Source organism: Paramacrobiotus metropolitanus, unplaced genomic scaffold (assembly GCF_019649055.1).
Source record: "Paramacrobiotus metropolitanus isolate TYO unplaced genomic scaffold, Prichtersi_v1.0 Parri_scaffold0000004, whole genome shotgun sequence".
Lineage (NCBI taxonomy): Eukaryota > Metazoa > Tardigrada > Eutardigrada > Parachela > Macrobiotidae > Paramacrobiotus > Paramacrobiotus metropolitanus.
The window spans coordinates 1,343,647-1,362,437 of record NW_026570224.1 but is presented as its reverse complement, the minus strand read 5'-3'; the positions used below and the strand labels follow the sequence as shown (position 1 = coordinate 1,362,437).

Here is an 18,791-nt window from a genome sequence, read left to right as displayed (position 1 = left end):
TCCGCGTAGTACGCATCTCAGAGCTCGATAAGTGGGAAAATTTCCTAAAACGTTTATGTTGGCAAACCGTTTAACAAATTATTCAAGATCAATAGAAATCAACGGGCAGCAGACACTATGCTAAAAAATACATTTCACCGACGAACCAGGAGTGTAAGTTGTACACAGACAATATACGAGTATACGATAAAGTGCCTTTAGAACACAAGTATGAGTTATCATTAAATGTACCTTTATCCTTTAAATTGGGTTTTAGCCACGCCTACTGAAACATTGCCGATCAGATTATGTTTTAGGTATTCCCACTAACTACTTTATTAGCAAAGAAAACAGGAAAATTTTCTGAGGGGAAGCCTGTCAACGTTCAAGGTTAGAGCATAAAGTGCATTTGACTTCGAGCTATAATTTATCTGTTATTTACTGGTGCTCTATGAATTAATCAAAATGTTTCAAAAAATGGCTACGTACTTCAAGGTCACAAAACGGTAAAGCTGTGCTTCCTTTAGTTATCAACTTATCAGTTATACGTTTATCTGTACAGTACACCTAAAAAAACGTATACGCTCTAAAAAACGTATACACTCCAAAAAAAGTATCATGCATGTACTGGGTGATCCTTTTTTACTCAAACACCGTAAAGCACTAGTTAAACCTTAAATTACGACGGCTGAGATATGCGGGTACTTGGTAGCGAGTTGTCCAATGCAAAACAAAGGAGATGTATCACGTTACGTGCTGACCACCGGTATGCAAAACAACATTAACGTTTTTATTACAGTTGTGGTTGTGGATCAAGTGGGATGTCGAAATAGACAAATAGTTAATACTCACGGTAACAAGACTTACTAGAATATTGGCTTTCGATTAAATAAAGCCACATCTACGCATAATTAAAGTGACTACCACAAACAGAAAAATATGGGAAAAGCATAGAAATTGCGGATGTTGGAAAAAAACCGCTGCCCATTAGGTTTTCTGCCTCCGTCGTTGCAAGGAGGCCCGTCTAACATACAACATCAACCAATCGAAAAGCTCGAAAGCTCTATGAAACTGACGTCTAATCTCATCAACAGTGACGACACCTTAACGACATTAATTAGCGCATGCTTTTGGAAGTTAAACTAAATTATTGTGAGTGACTTTCTTCTAATAATTTCTGCTTGACGTGTAATCTGCCCGTTCTTCAAGGACATAAACATTTCCGCGAGCAGCGCCCCCAGAGCTGGTAGTTACGGTGCTTCGGTGTTTGGCACGGATTAGAGAAAGGTTGCTTTCAGCCATATCAGCCCGATCTTCGGCAGCTTCCATCTCCCGCTGGAATTTTCGTACTTTGGTAACATTTTGTAGAGCCAGAGACTCCTGCAAGTAATTCTCTGATGTACAACACCGGTGACCCTAAGATGTTGATAACTACATACGGCTTCGTCAGCTTGACGTTTCAGCAGCTTGCATCGTTCGGTCAGTTTTTCAACTGAATCTTGAAGGAGAACAACATTCTTGCGGTCCTCCTCTCCCTGAAGCTGGACTTCCTTAATGCGTCGCTCTTTCTTAGCGCAGATCTTTTGGGTTTCGGCGTGGCGACGACGTTCCTCTTCGAATTCGGCTTCCATATCGCGAATCTACAGATCGACTTGATTAACGTTTCCTGTTAACTAGAGTACACACCGAAGACTGAAAACTTACACGACCCTCGAGTTTGGAGACCAAGCGTTTTCCACCAATGAGAGCAGACGCCTCCATCTCCTGCAGGCGGACCTGCAGCTCTTTAACCTGACCTTCAAGAGCCTTGCGCATGGTGTCGTATTTCATAGCCCGCTCTTGTTCCTCGTGCATTTGTTCCACGGCTTTGTTCAAATCACCCTGCGAATGATGTTATCAAAATTTAAATTATGTGCAGGTAGGCATTTGATGTCACGCAACAGTATGCGACTTTTCGCCTCTTACCTGAGCCCGAGTTGCACGTTCTTCAGCACCCTTCCATTCACGGCTGACTTCATCGAAGTCAGACTGAAGTGAGCCATAATCAGTTTCCAGCTTGCTCTTGGCGGCCAGAAGAGTAGCATTCAAGGTGGTCAGTTCTTGAGCGCGAGCCGAGACCTCGTCAAGCTGAGCCTCTGCAGCCTTGCGGCCACGAAGCGCCTACAAACCGTAACAACAGGTTTAGAAATAGACCTTACATATATTCAAAGTTGGTAAACTTTGTAAATAAATAATGTATTCGTTAAGCCCCTACAAATAAAGTGGGTGGTGAACAGTTTAATGGAGATCAAGCTACTGCTGCACCTGTTCCGCGGCGACGCGCAGCTCATCGTTGTCAGCTTGAAGAGTCTGGACACGTTTCTGCATGATGGTCAGTTGATCCAAAGTCTGATGTAACTGACGCTGGACATCTTCATAATGAACTTGGAGTTCCTGTAACCAAAGGCTGGTCAATGTAAATTTTTCTGCTGCAGATTAACGTTTTTTTAATCCTGTAATGCATAACCGTGCAGACCTGAATGTGCAGTTGCTGTTTCTTGATGGTCTTATGGGCTTCCAGATTGGCGCGGTTGGCATTGTCCAACTGCATTTCCAATTCGGTGATCTGAGCCTGCATCTTCTTCTTGATGCGTGCAACTTCGGTCTTCAACTTAGTTTCGGCATCGATCAAGCGGGCAGTCAGTGTCTCAATTTCAATGGTCAGTTGCTTCCTGGAAAGATCGAAGGTCACAGTTCAAAAGTATGCATTATTAAATCGGAACGGAAACCAAAAATGGTCGAATGGCCAAATTGGCAAAATGGCCAGATAAACACCGCAATAAGTTTTACCTCATTGCTTCGTATTCCTCTTCTTTGTCATGGAGACGACGTTCGTATTCAACACGGATCTGTTGGTTCTCAGCAGTCAAGCGGATGACCTTTGCTTCTTCCTGCTTACGAAGAGATTCGGCATCTTGATAAGCCAGACGCCAGTCATCACGTTCGCCTTCCACACGACGCAGTTCGATCTCCAGTTCATGGAAGCGGCGAGTGGCATCCGCCAGAGCTTCCTTGGACTCGTGGAGGTCATCTGTGCACATGTTATGAATGCGGTGATTAGTCTAGTACCTCGTAAGCATCTTATATGATTTACCTTCAAGTTTCTTTTTCTCCCGAGCCAGAGCGTCACGCTGCTCGGTCAGTTTCTCGACAGCTTGTTTCAGTCGGTTGACTTCACCCTGAGCAGCGCGCAGGTCACGCTGGGAGGTTTCCAGTTCCAGGCTGATTTCATCGATGCGACGTTTCAAGCTGTTGACGGTGTCTTCCAAAGCAGCATTGCGTTTTTCCAGTTGCTGAACAGCTGAGTTAGCCTAAAAAGACGTCCACATAAAAATAAACACCGTCTTGATAATACAGTGCCATGATTACGCTTGACCGTTGTAATAACTGCGTACCTTCTCCAGATCAACAATCAAGATCTCAACTTCGGCCTGGAGACGACTCTTCTGCTTCTCCAGGTTAGATGCACGGGCTAAAGCGTTCTGCACCTGTTCTTCAGCTTCCACCAGGCGGAGATGGAACTTCTTCCTAAAACATATCTTAATAAAGATACAGCTGATTGTCACAATGCCACGTAGATTTACTTGATGTCTTCGACTTCCAGCTGATGGGCAGACAGTTCAGCTTCGTATTTGCTCTTATAGGTGGACGCTTCCGTCTTAGAGATCGACAACTGTTTCTCGATCTCCATACGGAACTCGGACTCCTCTTCAATCTGGACCCGGTAGGTCTCAATATCCGTCTCCAGGTTGTGGACAGTTGTTTGCAGAGTTTGGCGAGACTGGAAAATATTTTACTGTTCAGCGCTATACCGTTTTGTATGTCGGACGTATCTCTCATACTCGCTCTTCCTCCTCCAGTTTGCGTTTGGTATCCTCCAGTTGACGAGCCAGAGTCGTTTTCATAAAGTCAAGATTTTCAATGGACTTCTTCAGTTCTTGCATGTCACGGATCAGGTCGTTGTTTTCCTGAACCAGCCGAGTCTTGTGGTTGTTCAAATCCTGCACTTGCCGATTGTACTCTTCGGCACGCTGAGTAGCCTGGGCGGCCGCAGCTTCCGCCTTGTCGTACTTCTTCTCAGCTTGGTCCTAAATATTCCGAAAATTTAGTATTTAATGAACAACGACTTAAACATTTAAACATCGTAATATCATTTGCAGTTATCGTTTACCCGTTCGCTGCGCAGATGGTCCACTTGGGCGACCAAATCGATGACCTCTGCCTGAATGCGGCTGCGTTCCTTGTCCACCCTAAAAACATCAGGTTTCAGAAAATAGTTAGGAAAATTTTATAATTTCAAGAAGTACTTTTGCTTGGATTTCTGAAGCTGGTCAATTTGATCTTGCAGTTCAACCAGTGATTCGTTGTGCTTCTTGCGGAGTCCAGCGGTGGTCTCTTCACCTTCCAGGTGGACATCTTCAAGCAATTTTCGCAGTTTGGCAAGCTCCTGATCACGTTTGCGATTCAGTTCCGTCTGCAAAGATGTAATGCCTCGTCAGTAAACGCCTTTCATACTATTAGCTGACGACGCAATTGTTGCTAGATTTCTTCTGCTCGAACGTGCTCCATGGTTTACCTGCGCCTCCTGAGCTCCTTCAGCTTCCTCCAAGCGATCGTTCAGCTGGACCAGCTGAACGGCTAAGTCGGATCGTTCCCGCTCAATCTGATGATGAATAAAAAAAATTAAAATTGATTACGGTCTGTACAGTACCGGCAGATACACGATGACCTTACCCGGGCTCTCAGCTCCCGTTCAGTTTCGAGATCTTCCTGCAGTAGCCTGATTTTGTCCTAAACATCCATGTTTGTAAGTAAGTAGAGTTAAATCAATTTAGTTGTATATGGTAACACAAAAGGTCAACACAACTGGGGCTGATTGGGTGGAGCAGAAGGGAAGGAAATGGAAGCAGCCGGCAAAACATGGACGTCCGGGTGGAAGTTCAATGGGCTTGCAATTAACAGGGTGCGAGGCAATCAAAACGATGCTTCACCGCGCAAAGTTTGCACCAGCATAACGCTTGTGCGGCGTTGAGTACGACTTGCCACTGTAAACTCAAGGCAGGTGGTCGAGGCCACTGTAAACTTAATGCAGGTGGCTGGAACATTTTCCGATTAGGTAACATAACGTCTGCTATCTAATTAGACCGGGACTGATTTCGTAACAGATTCATATTCCAAGGATTAGTTGCAAAATACTGCCGCCTCGCTACATATCTTGTGGTATTTCCTGCCAGAAAACAGCCAGAAATTTTGCCTTGACACTGGGTCTGTTAGCCTGTGCTTTACTGTAAACTGCCATATAGACCCTCTCCAATAGTAGCGCGCGATCTTTTGCGAGTCTAAATTAAACATTACGAAAGCATCCGCCGAAAACGCGCAATTTTCAGATATGGTAAACGGAAGAAAGTTATTTTCAGAACCCTGGCTCTACGCCTGCAGTGTGATGACAAACGATGGGCGGCAAGCTTGGGAACTGCTTCGAAACTGTTCAATCAAGGCGCGATCTATTCCTACCGCCTAAAACCAGTAGACTCACTTTGGGTGATACAATCGATATCAATGCGTTAATTCAGAATAAAGTACGTAATTTTTCAGATAATTTAATCTTTTCGGTACCATTTTAATGCCATAATTTAATACTAAACCATAATTTAAAATTAATTTATGATTTCTTTTATACGTAATTATGTCGAAATTTTAATACTATCTCCTCTTCGGTTATTCAAAGGCCGAGCGGTAATGCTAACGAGCAAAACGCAGCAAAGCACAAACTTGCTAAAGAAAACCGGCGACTATATCCTTAATAATGTCACATATTTTAAAAAACGATACGGTTGCACGGAGCTAAACCGGAAGTTTCGAAAAAATATTTTCTGTTGCCGCATGAGATCACAAACGAAAGAAAACGTTATCTGATAAAGCGCAACTAGATTGATATACAATTAAATTCAACCAAACAATGTACAGGCATCGGAAGGAGCATTGAAAAATACCGATGGTCAGTTGCGCTTCGAACAGAACGGAAAACCCAGGAAAAAATGAACGGGTGTGTTAACACACAAACTATTGAAGGTGCGGCTAAATAGCGGACAGCAGGAGAAAGGACATCTTGACCTGGGTGACACGCGCACGAGCCAGGTGACACGGACGGGGACATGAACCGTTGGCCATGTTGCAGCCCAACACTTACCTCCAGTCTGCTCAGCACCCCAATATCAGCGGCACTTGTCGTTGTCCTAGAAGAGGATGTGGTCACACCGTCTTTTGTATAGCTTACCTCAAGGCGGGACAGCACCCCGATGTCGGCCGCGCTGGTTCCCTTGGTGGATGTTGTATACCTGGATGCGGAGAAATCCATCGTCCGAACGGGTTATCGAACTGATCCACAAGAACAAAAGAGTAGCAGTTAATATCCGGTGGTTGGTAAGAGGAATTACTGGACAGCTGTGGTCAGGTTAACGCCTAGGCGCAAGCTTGAGGAGAGCAGTGAACCGTCAGAGCAGCTGAAAGCTGGCGAAGAGCACGACAGCAATTGTGCAGAATTGCTCTCTTCTGTTAACGGGAATCTACGGATGGCTATCTATACACCCCATGCACCCAACATGTGTTGCCGACTTCTCTAATACATGCGATCTCGCGCTCGGGTTTTTTTGCCTCCGATGTCTGGTAGTCTAAGTGGTGAGAATTTTTAGATTCGGAAATGTTCCTGCCCATTTTGTTTGCTTCAGTCAGCTGTATATGCGCCCAGCATATGTGTTAAACAGCGCGATCTATTACGTGTGTGTCAACCCGGAGCAGCCGACTGACTGACTACAAGCAAACAGCAGTTGTGCACGGCCGGCATAGGCGGGTAACGCTGGTCCGCAGCAGATGAGAAAACGAGATTCACGATGGAATATCTTTCGGTTGTGGCTCCGTCGTATGATACGCGTGAAGAACGACTTCATGGCTTAAATTACTGTGTGCGTATTTTAGGAAGTCCTTTCTTGGATCAGGACCTTTTTTGGAGTGCAGTTGTACACCATAGTAGTAGTGTCTTTTCTGTCTCTTATGCTTGGTTGAAGTCCTTGTACGAAAACATTGCTCACGGCATGAATCTTCGCTCCTGCACATGCAGACAGCAGCGCTTATGATTATTGCGGAGATCTTACGATTAGTCAAGATGCCTGGAAACAATCCGCTTGCTGTTATGCTGAAAATATATAGTGTGGTGCGGTACTACAATTTCGCAATTAATGGTCAAGAAAATTTGCGCAACCTTATTGTCAGAGCTTAAATTAATTTCAAACACCGCATCAAAAGCGGAAGCCGGCACGTTTACTGTAATTTACTGGTAATCCTAATTGCTGTACGCAGTCAGTAGTACAGTTGCAGTGGGAAAGTCTCATTTGACTATTCAGTTTGGTATTTACTTCGCAAGCATTTCTTGCGCTCATATCGTGAACGTTAACTGATCCTGATTACTAAGGCCGACTAGTCGACTACAATAAAATATTGCATTTTATAAGTTATAAAATGGCTGTCATTAGCAGTGGTTCGACCACAGTGAGAAATAAGCTGCATAGTGCATGCCTACAGAGTTTATTATATTATTTTTTCACGGTACCTGTACACAAGTTAAAGTAACCGCATTTACTGTATATTATAAGTTAAAATTTAGCTGTAAAATTAAATCAGGTCACCGCGTACGAAGACTTTTCGCTTATGATACTTCGTAAGTTTAGGCGGATCGATCAACTGTCTAGTACAAGCCGATTCGCAAGATGCTAACTGATCTTCCACAAGTAAATGAAAATAACAAAGGTGCATGGTACCTACAACACTGACATAAAATTTATGTTTGATTACAGCTTACGCTGCTGTATATATAACTGTTTAGTTCAGCGTTGAAGCAGCTGAAAATTCTCAAATAGAAACCGGTACGATTATTCTTTCTACCTTTAATTGTTCACGTATGGCATCGAAGTATTGCTATTGTATTCGATCTGTTTAAAATAGCACGGGTGTGATTGTAGCGCGCAGAGCGCAATATCAACGAACTAATCAATATCAACGTCAATATCAATGCACTATTACGAATATTCCTATTTAAAGAACAATGCTGTTAAACCGGCTCCAAGAGTACAGATAGCATACAATATAACGTACATTTTAATAATTATATGCATGCATGCGGTACGAATAATGATGTGGAATTTGAAAAGAAACCGATTGACAATATGGGGGCGAATATCGTCAAAACCACGACCTGTAAAAAATTGCAGAGATTTAGGAATCGGATTTCGGTAGCAGTTTTGTAACCGCTAAGGGTGATATCATCAAATTGTGCTGTCGGCCGGTGTTCACCGATAATCCAGAAACTGGCGATGGACAGAAAGAAGAATCCGACGATTCACTAGTACTTCGGGGTTTCCGTTTGAGATGCAGCTGCGGAGCGGAACCTTGCCGTTCTATTAAATGACCACCTTGTAATGCATTTTTTCTACATTCCCGAGGCAAAGCCCGAATCAATACCGCCGACATATCCCGTGGCTTATTAATGGAGTCTTCCACGGAGCGTGATTTGATTAAAATTGGAGCCGAAGCTGCCGGCAGTGAAGTGCGGCGCGGCTCCCGCTCGGTGCTTTCTTCCTCAATGTCGCCAAGCACGTCGGCCTGTTCGCTCTCCAGGGGTTCTGGAGTTTTGTCGAACGGATAATCCGTTTCGTCCAGGTAGATACATAAATTGTGCGTTAATTGTGCGAACTGCAACGCACCGGAAGTCTCTTTGAACAAGCGCACGTCAAAGGTTGCGCTGCAGACGCGCCGCATGACCTTTGAGAAATTCACGTCACATGTACCGGACTTGGATGTCGATGTGGTGTTCGTGCGGTCTTCACTGGTCCGTCTCGTCTCCGCAGCGGAGTTTCGAGGTTGGTTGACCACCATCGATAGAGGACTACTACTGGAGGCGGGTGAACATGGTGACACCCGAAAGCGAATACCGTTAATAGGCGTTCCACTCAGCGGTGAATTGGAACTCTCGGCAAACACGTTACGTTTGGGTGACCCTTCCAACATGGCTGGAACTTCTAAGCGGTCTCCTCTGGGACTCAGACGTAATTTTTCAGTCCAAATATCCAAGTTGATAAATTTCAGTTGTAAGGCTGCACATGTTTTAGCCCGATAATCTGGGCAAATCAGTCGTACAACGTCGGTACGCAATTTAGCAGCTGCATAAATCAGTCCTGACAGTTGGTTGTGGTTCTGCAGCTTTGGATCGGCACCATTGCGCAGCAAAAGTTTGACGATTTCGAGATCTGCACCATACCGCACGGCATACATTAGCGCATTGTCTCCTTGATTATCAATGGCGTTTGGATCGATTTTAAATTTTTCCAGCAAAATTTGTAAAACTTGATACAGCGTCTTTGGTTTGGTTTTCTGGGTCTTGCACAGTAGAACTAAAATAGGTGTCTGTCCAGATTTTGTACGAGCCCAAGTGACCCGATCCAAACCGAAGCGCTTCCGTTTTTCATTATCCAGGAATTTCACCAATAAGGAATAATTACCGTGTTCCACGGCCTTCAGTAATGGATGGTAATCCCACTCAATCGTTCTAGGATCAAATTCTTGTTCATTCGATGGAGTCATTGTCAGCGATAACTATTAAAATTACTTGTAAAAATATCTCTTTCTTTTATACAGCACAAGTAACGGTTAGAGTGCAGTACAAATCAAAGTACAATGCAGTGCTTTTCCAAAGAAATATTTTCACCAAGTGTCCAGGAGAGGTTTTAGAAATCCGGATAACCAAACCTGTATATCAATCCGCATATACAACCGTGACAGACTAATAACGGTAAAGTAAGTAGAGTATAATTATAACAGCAAACGCCAAGGTCAGCATGCGGTTAATTCCAGTAATTACATAAATATATAAATCTTGTCACATAAAATTAATGATTTGGCTGGGCCGGCTGCGAGAAGAAACAAAATTCTATTTCGTTGCTTTCAAATGTAGATACACTGTAACCAAGAAATATTTTGTGTCAGCGAATGTTCACTAACGAAAAAGAAAAGGTTGCTGAACCGAAAGAGAAAACCTTTACAAGTGCGCGATACGCTTTGATCACGATCTGAATCATCGGTATCCAAGTTCATAGTGTACTTATAATTAGGACGGTAACAGATGGAGGTTGCAGCTAGGTATCCTATGCGTTTAATGAAAGGGTTAAAAGATACAAGACACCTGTCATCCTATTCTACTTACGTATTCTTTTGTTATGTAATGGACCCCGAATGGAAGGGCAACAAATGGATTGTGCATTTGCAACAAGACACCTACTGAGGCTCGTGATGCTTTATTCGATATTTACGTGCGGCTTAAGCTTTACATGTTCCTAGACACTGCCATAAAAATGGCATATAAAGCATAATAACAATAATTATATAGTGATTAAAATCTGTCCAGATCACGCCATACACCCTTGGGATTCATCCGGTACTGACATGCAGTGTTCACGATCGTACTGCAGAGTGCAGATTACGACACAAAACAGGCATTCGCGCGAGTTTGCAGTTTATAAAGGTCACCATATGCATGCTTCAGTTTGCTATATTTATGTTAATAATACTGCGTACTTGTACGCACGATTCCATTATTTATGCGTGGCTACATGTTCAATTTACGTACTGTGACTATTTATGCTAACTCGTAGCCTACGAAAATATTTTCCCGCGTAAATATGTTTGGCTTCTGTGGTGCATACAGACTGTACGTAAGAATACGTATAAAACTGCATATTAGATTTAAATGACAGCAACATAATACCTAATTAAAATTCATTGTACATAGTAATTAAAAATGCAGCACCATAGTGATTGTTTTCATACAAACACCACCTTCAGCTGAATTTTTTATAGCGTTAACTGTTAAGGAGCAAATTCAACAAACATAAAAGCAAAGTATTTATGTATCTTAACTTTTTAATTGAAAAACGAATTACACAAGTATCAGTAAAAGAAAACATTAAAATAAAACCGTTTATGTGAGTATTAGTTCTACGTATACGTAAAACCTTTAGGCTTTAGTTTCTCTTTAACTTCATGAATCGTAATGTGCTTTTCTGTTGCTTAAAGAATTAAACCAAACTAGTTGAACGCGTAGCCCCTGTAGCGCAGTGGAAGCGCGTCGGTCTCCTAAACCGAAGGCCGTGGGTTCGATCCCCACCAGGGGTGCATTTTTTTATTTTATTATGGACTTTATGGTCATAGATCGATAGTTTATTGGTATATACAACTTATTGGAGGTGGTCACAAACTGGGGATAAATTGTGAACAATAGCATTACAAAAGTTACGTAAAATGATAACAAGAACTGGCCTAACCTTGTATCACAAAGCGCATGCCGAATCTGTGGCAAAAGTCTGTCACCGAACGGCACGTACCTGATTCATCTCGTTATATACACGCGACCGCCCTTGGAGAGGTGTGCTTGACAAAGTTTATTGCAACCGCCCCGAAGGTCGAACTACCTGATGCGACGACCACTCGTGTAATTATATTACAGTATATTAATTTTTGCAGTCTAAAAATATATTTTAAAATTTAACGGAAGAAAATGCGAGTGCTCAGTTTTTATTATTAGTATTTACGAGTTAGTGAAATTAATGTTCTTGATTGTTTTCTGTTCAGAAATTTTGCCTTGTGCGGAGCGACTTGCGTTGTTGCTTTGTATTTTTTACTGCACTAATGCTATTGAATAATAGGATATTTCCAGTTGCACCGCTGCATCCTAATGGTAAGACGGCTATTACAAAAAAACCGTATTCTAATATATCGTAAGTAATCTATCTATATAAATCGTACTATAAAGATAAAGTTGGTAGTATAAACGCCATGTCTGCTTTACAGCTTCCCTTGAACATTCTATTTTCCGCCACCGCGGGATTCGCGGGAGCTCTGGCGTCAGTTTCGGCGAAGTTTGTGATGGGAGATGCTCCTGAGTTTCTTACTTTGATTGTTCCGAGTGGAATCCCGTCCTTGTACTTGCTGGCTGTCTTCCGATTGACATTCATCTTGCTCACTCTGCTCATGAATGGAATAATGTGGTTCTTTTATGTCAGGGCTCTCCGGTTATCAAGAAACTCCTTGCAAGCACTGGCGATTAATACAGCATGCAACTTTATGTGCTCCGCTTTGTTTGGGTATTTTCTCTTCAGTGACTACATTACGGTTACCTGGTTATTTGGCGCTTCATTGATGCTTGTTGGAATTATATTGATGAATACTGGACACGTGTTATTGCCCGGAGAAGCTTCCTCCGATAATGAAGAGCGCACAAAAAAGACTGATTGAACGTAGTTACGTAATAATAAGTAATAATGATAAAGCAGAAAAATTACTTCAGTAATCGACTTCAATAATCGTAGTTGATCGTCTGAAACTGGAAGCTTGTCAGTTGACACTGTTTAAATTCTGTACAGTTCTGTTTACGGTCTCTTTTGCATAAGCTGTTTAGTGCTTACGGAATAGCCTCGGCGAAATGTTGATTATGATAGAAAATAAGTAATTATTTCGGTTTTGAGCGCATTTTTGCACTATTTATAATTGCAAACGTTTATTAGTACGAGTATTTTGTTGAATTATTTGCTTGCACAATACTGGTGTCGATCTCCGTTTGGGTGAAGTTATAAATCTGAATTAAACAGGTATCGGATTCAGACTGCAATAACGGCATTTTTAAATGTGCAATTGAACACGCCATGTGTTTTTCCCGGACGCTTTTATAATTTCGTGCTTAGAGAAAAACATCTGCCTTTGGGTTTTTTTCCGCCTGTCTTGCCACTGTACCGTGCACAGAGTCACGTAGGAACGTTATAAATAAAAATGAAAAACACATCAAAGAAAATCTGATTTGTAAATTATGTGCACACAGCACATTGGCTTAATTTACAAACAACCCCAACGCACGCCTGACTTATTTCGGACTGATACTGCTTGTGCAACACCCTGGAAATTTTAAAACTAAAATAAAACTGGAGTGCCCGCTGCGTTCAGCAGTGTTTGCCATCATGGAACTGACAGGGCGCAGAAACAAAAAAAACAACAAAAACAATAACATTCAAGGCGTCACGAAGTCGAAGCTCATTCTTCGTCGACAGATTCGACCGCGACTGTCCCGTCGAACATTTCAACATCTCCTGCAACGTCCGAAGTTTCGTCAGCGGCATTGAACGACTGTAATGATCCATTGGCAGAAAGATTTTTGAAATTCGACGAAGACGCCAGTTCAGTGTTCCCCTGACTTTCGTCGTCGGCAATGAAATCCTGAGCTTCCTGTTTCTTGATAGCCTGAATGCGACTGACCTGAAATCCCCACAGTGAATAAGAAAACTACTAGAAAGTTAAAAACTCCTAATCGCTGTCATAATTTCAGAAAAAAGGTCTCACTTAACAAATAATCACGCTCGCACAAGTATTACACATTAAACTGAATTTTCGCACGACTGGCAACATTTTACCTTCAAATTAGGATCGTATTTGACTCCGTAAAATTTATCTGCGTGTTCCAACAACTCACTCCGGAATGTTGTGGTGATAAACTGTGCATTATTACTTAATCTCTCGATCATACGTCCTACGGATTTACGGTGATCAGGATCAAGATTTTGGTCGATTTCATCAAACAGATAAAACGGTGCTGGATCGCATTTCTGAATGGCAAATATCGTTGCCAAAGCCACCAGTGTTTTCTGACCACCAGAAAGCTGATTCATGTCCTTCATTTCCCCTGTGCCGCCAGTAAAAGTAACCTGTAGCAGGAAGACCATGGTTCAGAAATATTATTACCAACTTCTCCCAGGGTGTAGTAAACATTATTACCAACTTCTCCCAAGAATATGTATGTATGAGCAAAAAAAGGTTCAGACGAGCAACGTAATCGTACTGACATAAAGACAACTATTTTTTATGCTACAAGAAAAAACATTTTACGAGAAGAATATATAGAAAGCAGCTCGCGTCATTTTTCGGTTGGAAATTAAAAGAATTATACAATTTTGCTTACCTTAACGCCGATACCAGTAAACTTATTGAGTTCTTCCATGGATGGCTGAGTATCTTCCACAGTGGACTCTTCCGATCCCTTCAACAATGTCAACAGTCCCCGGCCTTGAGGAACCAACTCTTTAAAAACAAGTTCGAAGTTCCGGGTAACTTGCTGAAATGTGCGTGTAATAGCTTCGTATTTCTGGTGTTCCAAGTTGTCCATAAGGTCAGCAATCGACTACGGCAATAGCACACCAGCAAATTAGTTCATTTGTCAGTACAAACATATGAACCACTTCAGTAACGTTAACTGCTAAAGTAATAATGGATTTCACCACCCTAAAACCACCAGATCTACCTTTTCACCGCGGTCAAGCTCGTCTCGGCGACTCAATAGTTTGGTACGTTGCTCCGAGAAAGTGACGTACTGATCAAGGGCGCGTTGATTGACATGGCCAAACTTCTTCAGTTCCTCGTTGACTTTGTCTAAATCCCTCCCTAGTTCTCGAGCAGATTTCTTCATATATTCCGAATTATCCACTCCCGCAGGCAGAGCCGACAGCTCTCGAATTTTATGTAGGCATTCATCTTTTTCTTTCTGCATAAGTACAAGACGATTAATAATTTTATCAAGCTCCCGCGATTCGGCCAAAATCTTTTCTTGTAGCTCCCTCTCCTTCGATCGCAGCCGTTCAAGTTCGGCAGCCGTATTTCGGCGTTGATCTATCAGCTCGTCCAATTTTTTATCCAGTTCAACAATATCATTCTGAAGCTTTGCTACGGCCCTATTAACCATATCTCTTTCCTGTTTCAAGGATAAAAGCCGGTGCCCACTGCTTTCCGCCGTAGATTCTTGAATAGAACCCTTTAATTCATCTTCACGACGTTTAAGGTTATCTTGAAGACTGTTCTGCAGATTACTTTTCTGCATTTCCAGATTACGACGTTTTTCGGACAGGTTTTGCATTTGCTTCGTCAAGTTCCGAATTTCAGCGTCCAGAGAATCGATATTACGACGCTCACTATCCGATAAGACGCTGGTCAACTCGGTCCCTCTTTCCTGTTCCAACGTGTGCTTGGTGGTTTCCAGAACAGCAATTTCCGTGCGAATTTCTGCGATACTTTTTTCTCGTGGCTCAATTCCGTTTTGCAAGCTCCGAAACTCTTCCTTAGATTTGCCCAGCTCGATTTTATTCCGCTCATTTTGCGCTTTTATTCGTTCCAGCTTTGTTTCCAGCGAAGAAAGTTTATTGTTCTTGTCCTGCAGATCGGCTAAGAAACAACAAAACAACTGAAAAGTCCAGCTCAGCCCTCGCGCCAACTTGCGACATCTTACCTTCATATTTGTCCAGTTCGGTTTTTACTTCATCAAGCTGCTCCTGGACTCGTTGTTCTTCCTTTGTAATTTCACGAATATACTTCTGCAGCATCATGCGAGACTCTCTGCGGTTGAGGTAACCTGTATGCAAACAAAAAGGGGATTAAAGCGAATAACGAAACTTGTACCGCCTAGTCGATTGTTTTCGTCCTTGTACAAATCAGATTCAAAACTCAGATGCCGACAACTGCCATTCATAATCAGTGTACTATTTGATCACACTGCCTTCAAAAAAAGTTTTATCATACCTCCGGTCATGGTTCCACGACGACTAGCAGTATCCCCATCGGGAGTGACACAATCCATATTGTACTGTTTACAGAGATCAGTAGCAAGCTCAAGGTAGCGGCAGACTAATGTCTTTCCGAAAATGAATTTCACAGCCCGTTCCACCTCTTGAGGAGATGAGATCTTGTTGATTAAGGGAAGCGCCTCCACATCACCCAAATCCGGATACTCCACCTCCTTAACACTCAACCGGTTCAGTGGTAAGAAATTGAATTCTCCTGGCAGATTGCGACGATTAACCTCTTCCAGAATTTTTGCTGCGATGGTGTCGGTGTCAACGACATGATAGAATAACTTATTTCCAGCAACAGTATCCACCGCGGTATAAACCATCTCATCGCAAACGATGCAATCAATAAGAAGACCATGATAACCTTGGACATATTCTTGTTTATTCTGGTCCTCATTCCACTCGTTCATCACCATCCGTACACCATCAACTCCGCGGAGAATTGATTTACCCATTTGTGACTGCAGATCATTTTTTCTTTTGCGAAGCTCATCCTTTTTCAGATTTAGCTCTTCCTGGAGACTATGCTGCTTCCTCCAGAGGTCATTACGCGTCCCTACCAGTTCTTCTTTGGCTCGTTTATCTTCGTAGAAGACAATCTGATCGCGTTTATACTGCTCGCTTTTTCAGTCACAGCTTTTTCCAGACCGTTAATACTATTTTCCAGCTGCTTGATTTTTTGGCGATCGCCGTCCAGCTTCTTTTCAGCCGCTTTTAAAGTATTGCTTTTGTCAGTAATAAGCGCACCAACGCGTTTTAGTTCCGTTGATAGCCATTTATCCCGTTCTTCTTTACTGCGGAACCGGTCACCGCGATTCTGTTTGGCAAACAATTCGCTTCGCTGCTGCTTTTTAGTCTGTAAATCCTTATTAACAGCATCCTGCTCCGCGACCGCCTCGTTATACTGGGGGCCAGTTGTTGCAGCCTAATTTCTGTCTGTTCGATCTTGTCTCTCAAATCGCGCAATTCTCGGTCCCATTGTCTTTTATTTGATTTCACCTGTGAATAGCAGAAACAGCCGTGTTTAAATCATTATAAATTTCAAAACAATTTGAACGACTTGTGCTAAAACTTACCTGTTCATCGTCGGTCTCACAATCTTTTATGCTGAGTTCCAGCTGTGTTTCTCGATGATGATGCTCTTCCAGCTCCTGTAGCACCTGGCGTTTTTCCTCTTCAAACTGGGCCACCTTTGATTTCGTCTCACGGTGCACTTTCTCCACCTTCTGGATTTCATCACCAAATTTGCGCATTTCGGCTCGCAGCCCTTTCAGTGATGTATCCTTTTCTTCGCTCTTGATCTCCAGAGCCGACACTTTCGCGCGGACTTCTTCCAAATCTTTCGTGAACACTGTATGCTCCAGAACGCGCCGTTTTTTATCGAGATGCTGGTATTTTTTCAGTTCTTCCTTCTCTTCTTCTAGCGTCTTCAGTCGATCTTCCATGTTGCTAATTGCTTTGTGGATTTGTTCGCTTTTTTCAGACGTCTCCTTCATGGCCTCCTGGCTTTCAGCGCGACGCTCATCGTATACCTTTCAATAAGGAAAGCAACAAATGAAACAACATGTAATGACCACAAACGAAAGAGAAACCAAATTAAAATTAACCAAAAACCAGAACAGAAATAAACGACACATAACAAAACTGCGACAAAAAAACTAAAAACAAACGAAACATGCAAGAAAACATCTCAAAATTTTTCGCGAAAAATAAAGCTAAAACATGCAGTGTGTCAAACCTGTTTTTTTAAAAAAGAGTTTGTGATTTTTGTAGGTTTTACGTACTTTCGTTCCAGCAACTTCCTTCAGCAAATTCAAACGCTTCTCGACTGGCGCTGTGGAGAGCTCATTCACTTTTCCCTGTTTCACGATATAATAGGGATTACTCTTGGAGAATCCAGCTGTCTCGAATAGATTAGCCACATCCTGTTTTGTGGCTGTTTTTCCATTCAAGGTGTACTGGTCCTGCTTGGCGGAGATGGTGCGACGGATAACGACTTCATCGCCCTCGACGGGGATTCGACCGTCCGTGTTGTCGAACACCACTTCAGCGTACGCTGTGTGGACTTTATTTCCGGTTCCTTCATGGAGAAGGCTCTGACGGGAATCAGCACCGAGACGTGCTCCAAATTCCGATTCATCGCCCAGAACAAACTGAATCGCTTTGAAGAAGTTGCTTCAAGGAAAACCAAGCATAGTGTAAAAGAAATGTATCTGCACTGCAACAATTTTACATTAAAATGATTAAATCCTTACGAAATAAAAAAAAAGTGCGAAGCAGAATGCCTGAACAAATGAAAAGCCTCAGCGATCACGTTCGCGGCTGCTCATCTTTGCAATATAACGCACAACCACGCAATTTTGCAGCAGACGTATTTTAATTTTAACTACATTACAATTGTGCCTAGCAAGGCTGCTGAGAAATAGTTTTCGATATTAGCAGTTTCATCTAGGTACTGTACCTTTTCCCGAGCCATTTTTTCCAACGACAACGTTATGCTTAGGGAAAATGGCTCAACGGCTGTCTGGTCCTTGTAGCTGCGAAATCCTTGAATTGTCACCTCCTTGATGTACATTCTGCCCGGGCATCGGTGAGGCAGCAACTTAACTGTGGAACATTAAAACAACGATAATTATTGTGGAACAAAGAATAACGTCGTACAACACATTTTGTTCTGCACGTAAGTGAAATCATTGTCACAATAGTAGCTTTGACTTCCGCTTTCAAATTTTTTGGTGTTTGATTGTGGGCCTTGTTGGGGGTTGCCTTCCGCAAGTACGGCAACAACTCCGTACACCGCGAGCCGCGAGGGGCTGTCAGCAGCCATGTTCTTACACATGAAGTAAGTAGCAGAATCCAAACTTACTAATTAGTGACCAATAGTATTAGTGACCAGTGACCACTATCGAATTCATTGCAGTTCTGATCACATCGAAGTGTATATAGGGTGGGTATATATATATAAGGTGGGTGGGTATATTGCAAGGGTGGGTATATATATATAAGGTGGGTGGGTGATGGGTATATATACCCATTATGCATCTTGGTTTACAGTTTACACTTTAC

General features: G+C 42.6%; 3 protein-coding genes and 1 non-coding gene across 6 annotated transcripts; 1 reads left to right on the top strand and 3 right to left on the bottom strand.

Moving 5' to 3' along the window:
- Nucleotides 1-755: 755 nt before the first annotated feature.
- LOC129580779 (paramyosin-like) lies at nucleotides 756-6,684 on the bottom strand. Of its 2 annotated transcripts, XM_055471446.1 has the most exons (17): nucleotides 6,357-6,684; nucleotides 6,209-6,254; nucleotides 4,753-4,809; nucleotides 4,595-4,681; nucleotides 4,326-4,492; nucleotides 4,190-4,268; nucleotides 3,861-4,106; nucleotides 3,603-3,799; nucleotides 3,414-3,546; nucleotides 3,113-3,329; nucleotides 2,809-3,049; nucleotides 2,495-2,690; nucleotides 2,284-2,412; nucleotides 1,945-2,139; nucleotides 1,684-1,860; nucleotides 1,419-1,619; nucleotides 756-1,359 (listed from the first exon to the last, which is right to left on the bottom strand). In XM_055471446.1, exons 1-17 carry the CDS (start codon nucleotides 6,374-6,376, stop codon nucleotides 1,147-1,149), a joined length of 2,601 nt encoding a protein of 866 aa, XP_055327421.1. In that variant the 5' UTR covers nucleotides 6,377-6,684; the 3' UTR covers nucleotides 756-1,146. The 2 variants fall into 2 exon arrangements, with proteins under 2 accessions (XP_055327421.1, XP_055327420.1); XM_055471445.1 differs by lacking the exon at nucleotides 6,209-6,254 and having other exon boundaries at nucleotides 6,296-6,683.
- A 1,385-nt stretch (nucleotides 6,685-8,069) lies between these two features.
- On the bottom strand, nucleotides 8,070-12,354 carry LOC129602695 (uncharacterized). Of its 2 annotated transcripts, none has more exons than XM_055501801.1 (2): nucleotides 12,015-12,354; nucleotides 8,070-9,616 (listed from the first exon to the last, which is right to left on the bottom strand). In XM_055501801.1, the coding sequence occupies exons 1-2, from the start codon at nucleotides 12,071-12,073 to the stop codon at nucleotides 8,287-8,289; spliced, it is 1,389 nt and encodes a 462-aa protein (XP_055357776.1). In that variant the 5' UTR covers nucleotides 12,074-12,354; the 3' UTR covers nucleotides 8,070-8,286. The 2 variants fall into 2 exon arrangements, with proteins under 2 accessions (XP_055357776.1, XP_055357775.1); XM_055501800.1 differs by having other exon boundaries at nucleotides 8,070-9,663; nucleotides 12,015-12,125.
- On the top strand, nucleotides 11,167-11,238 carry Trnar-ccu (transfer RNA arginine (anticodon CCU)). Its single transcript has one exon. It is a non-coding gene; the product is annotated as a tRNA-Arg (tRNA).
- A 456-nt stretch (nucleotides 12,355-12,810) lies between the features above and the next one.
- LOC129602616 (structural maintenance of chromosomes protein 3-like) lies at nucleotides 12,811-18,540 on the bottom strand. Its single transcript, XM_055501688.1, is given in 12 exon segments — nucleotides 12,811-13,368; nucleotides 13,524-13,814; nucleotides 14,069-14,287; nucleotides 14,408-15,321; nucleotides 15,386-15,508; nucleotides 15,676-16,353; nucleotides 16,356-16,631; nucleotides 16,634-16,724; nucleotides 16,802-17,257; nucleotides 17,510-17,903; nucleotides 18,189-18,228; nucleotides 18,231-18,540. Coding segments are annotated over 12 exon segments (3,774 nt in total). The 5' UTR covers nucleotides 18,301-18,540; the 3' UTR covers nucleotides 12,811-13,146.
- Nucleotides 18,541-18,791: the final 251 nt, after the last annotated feature.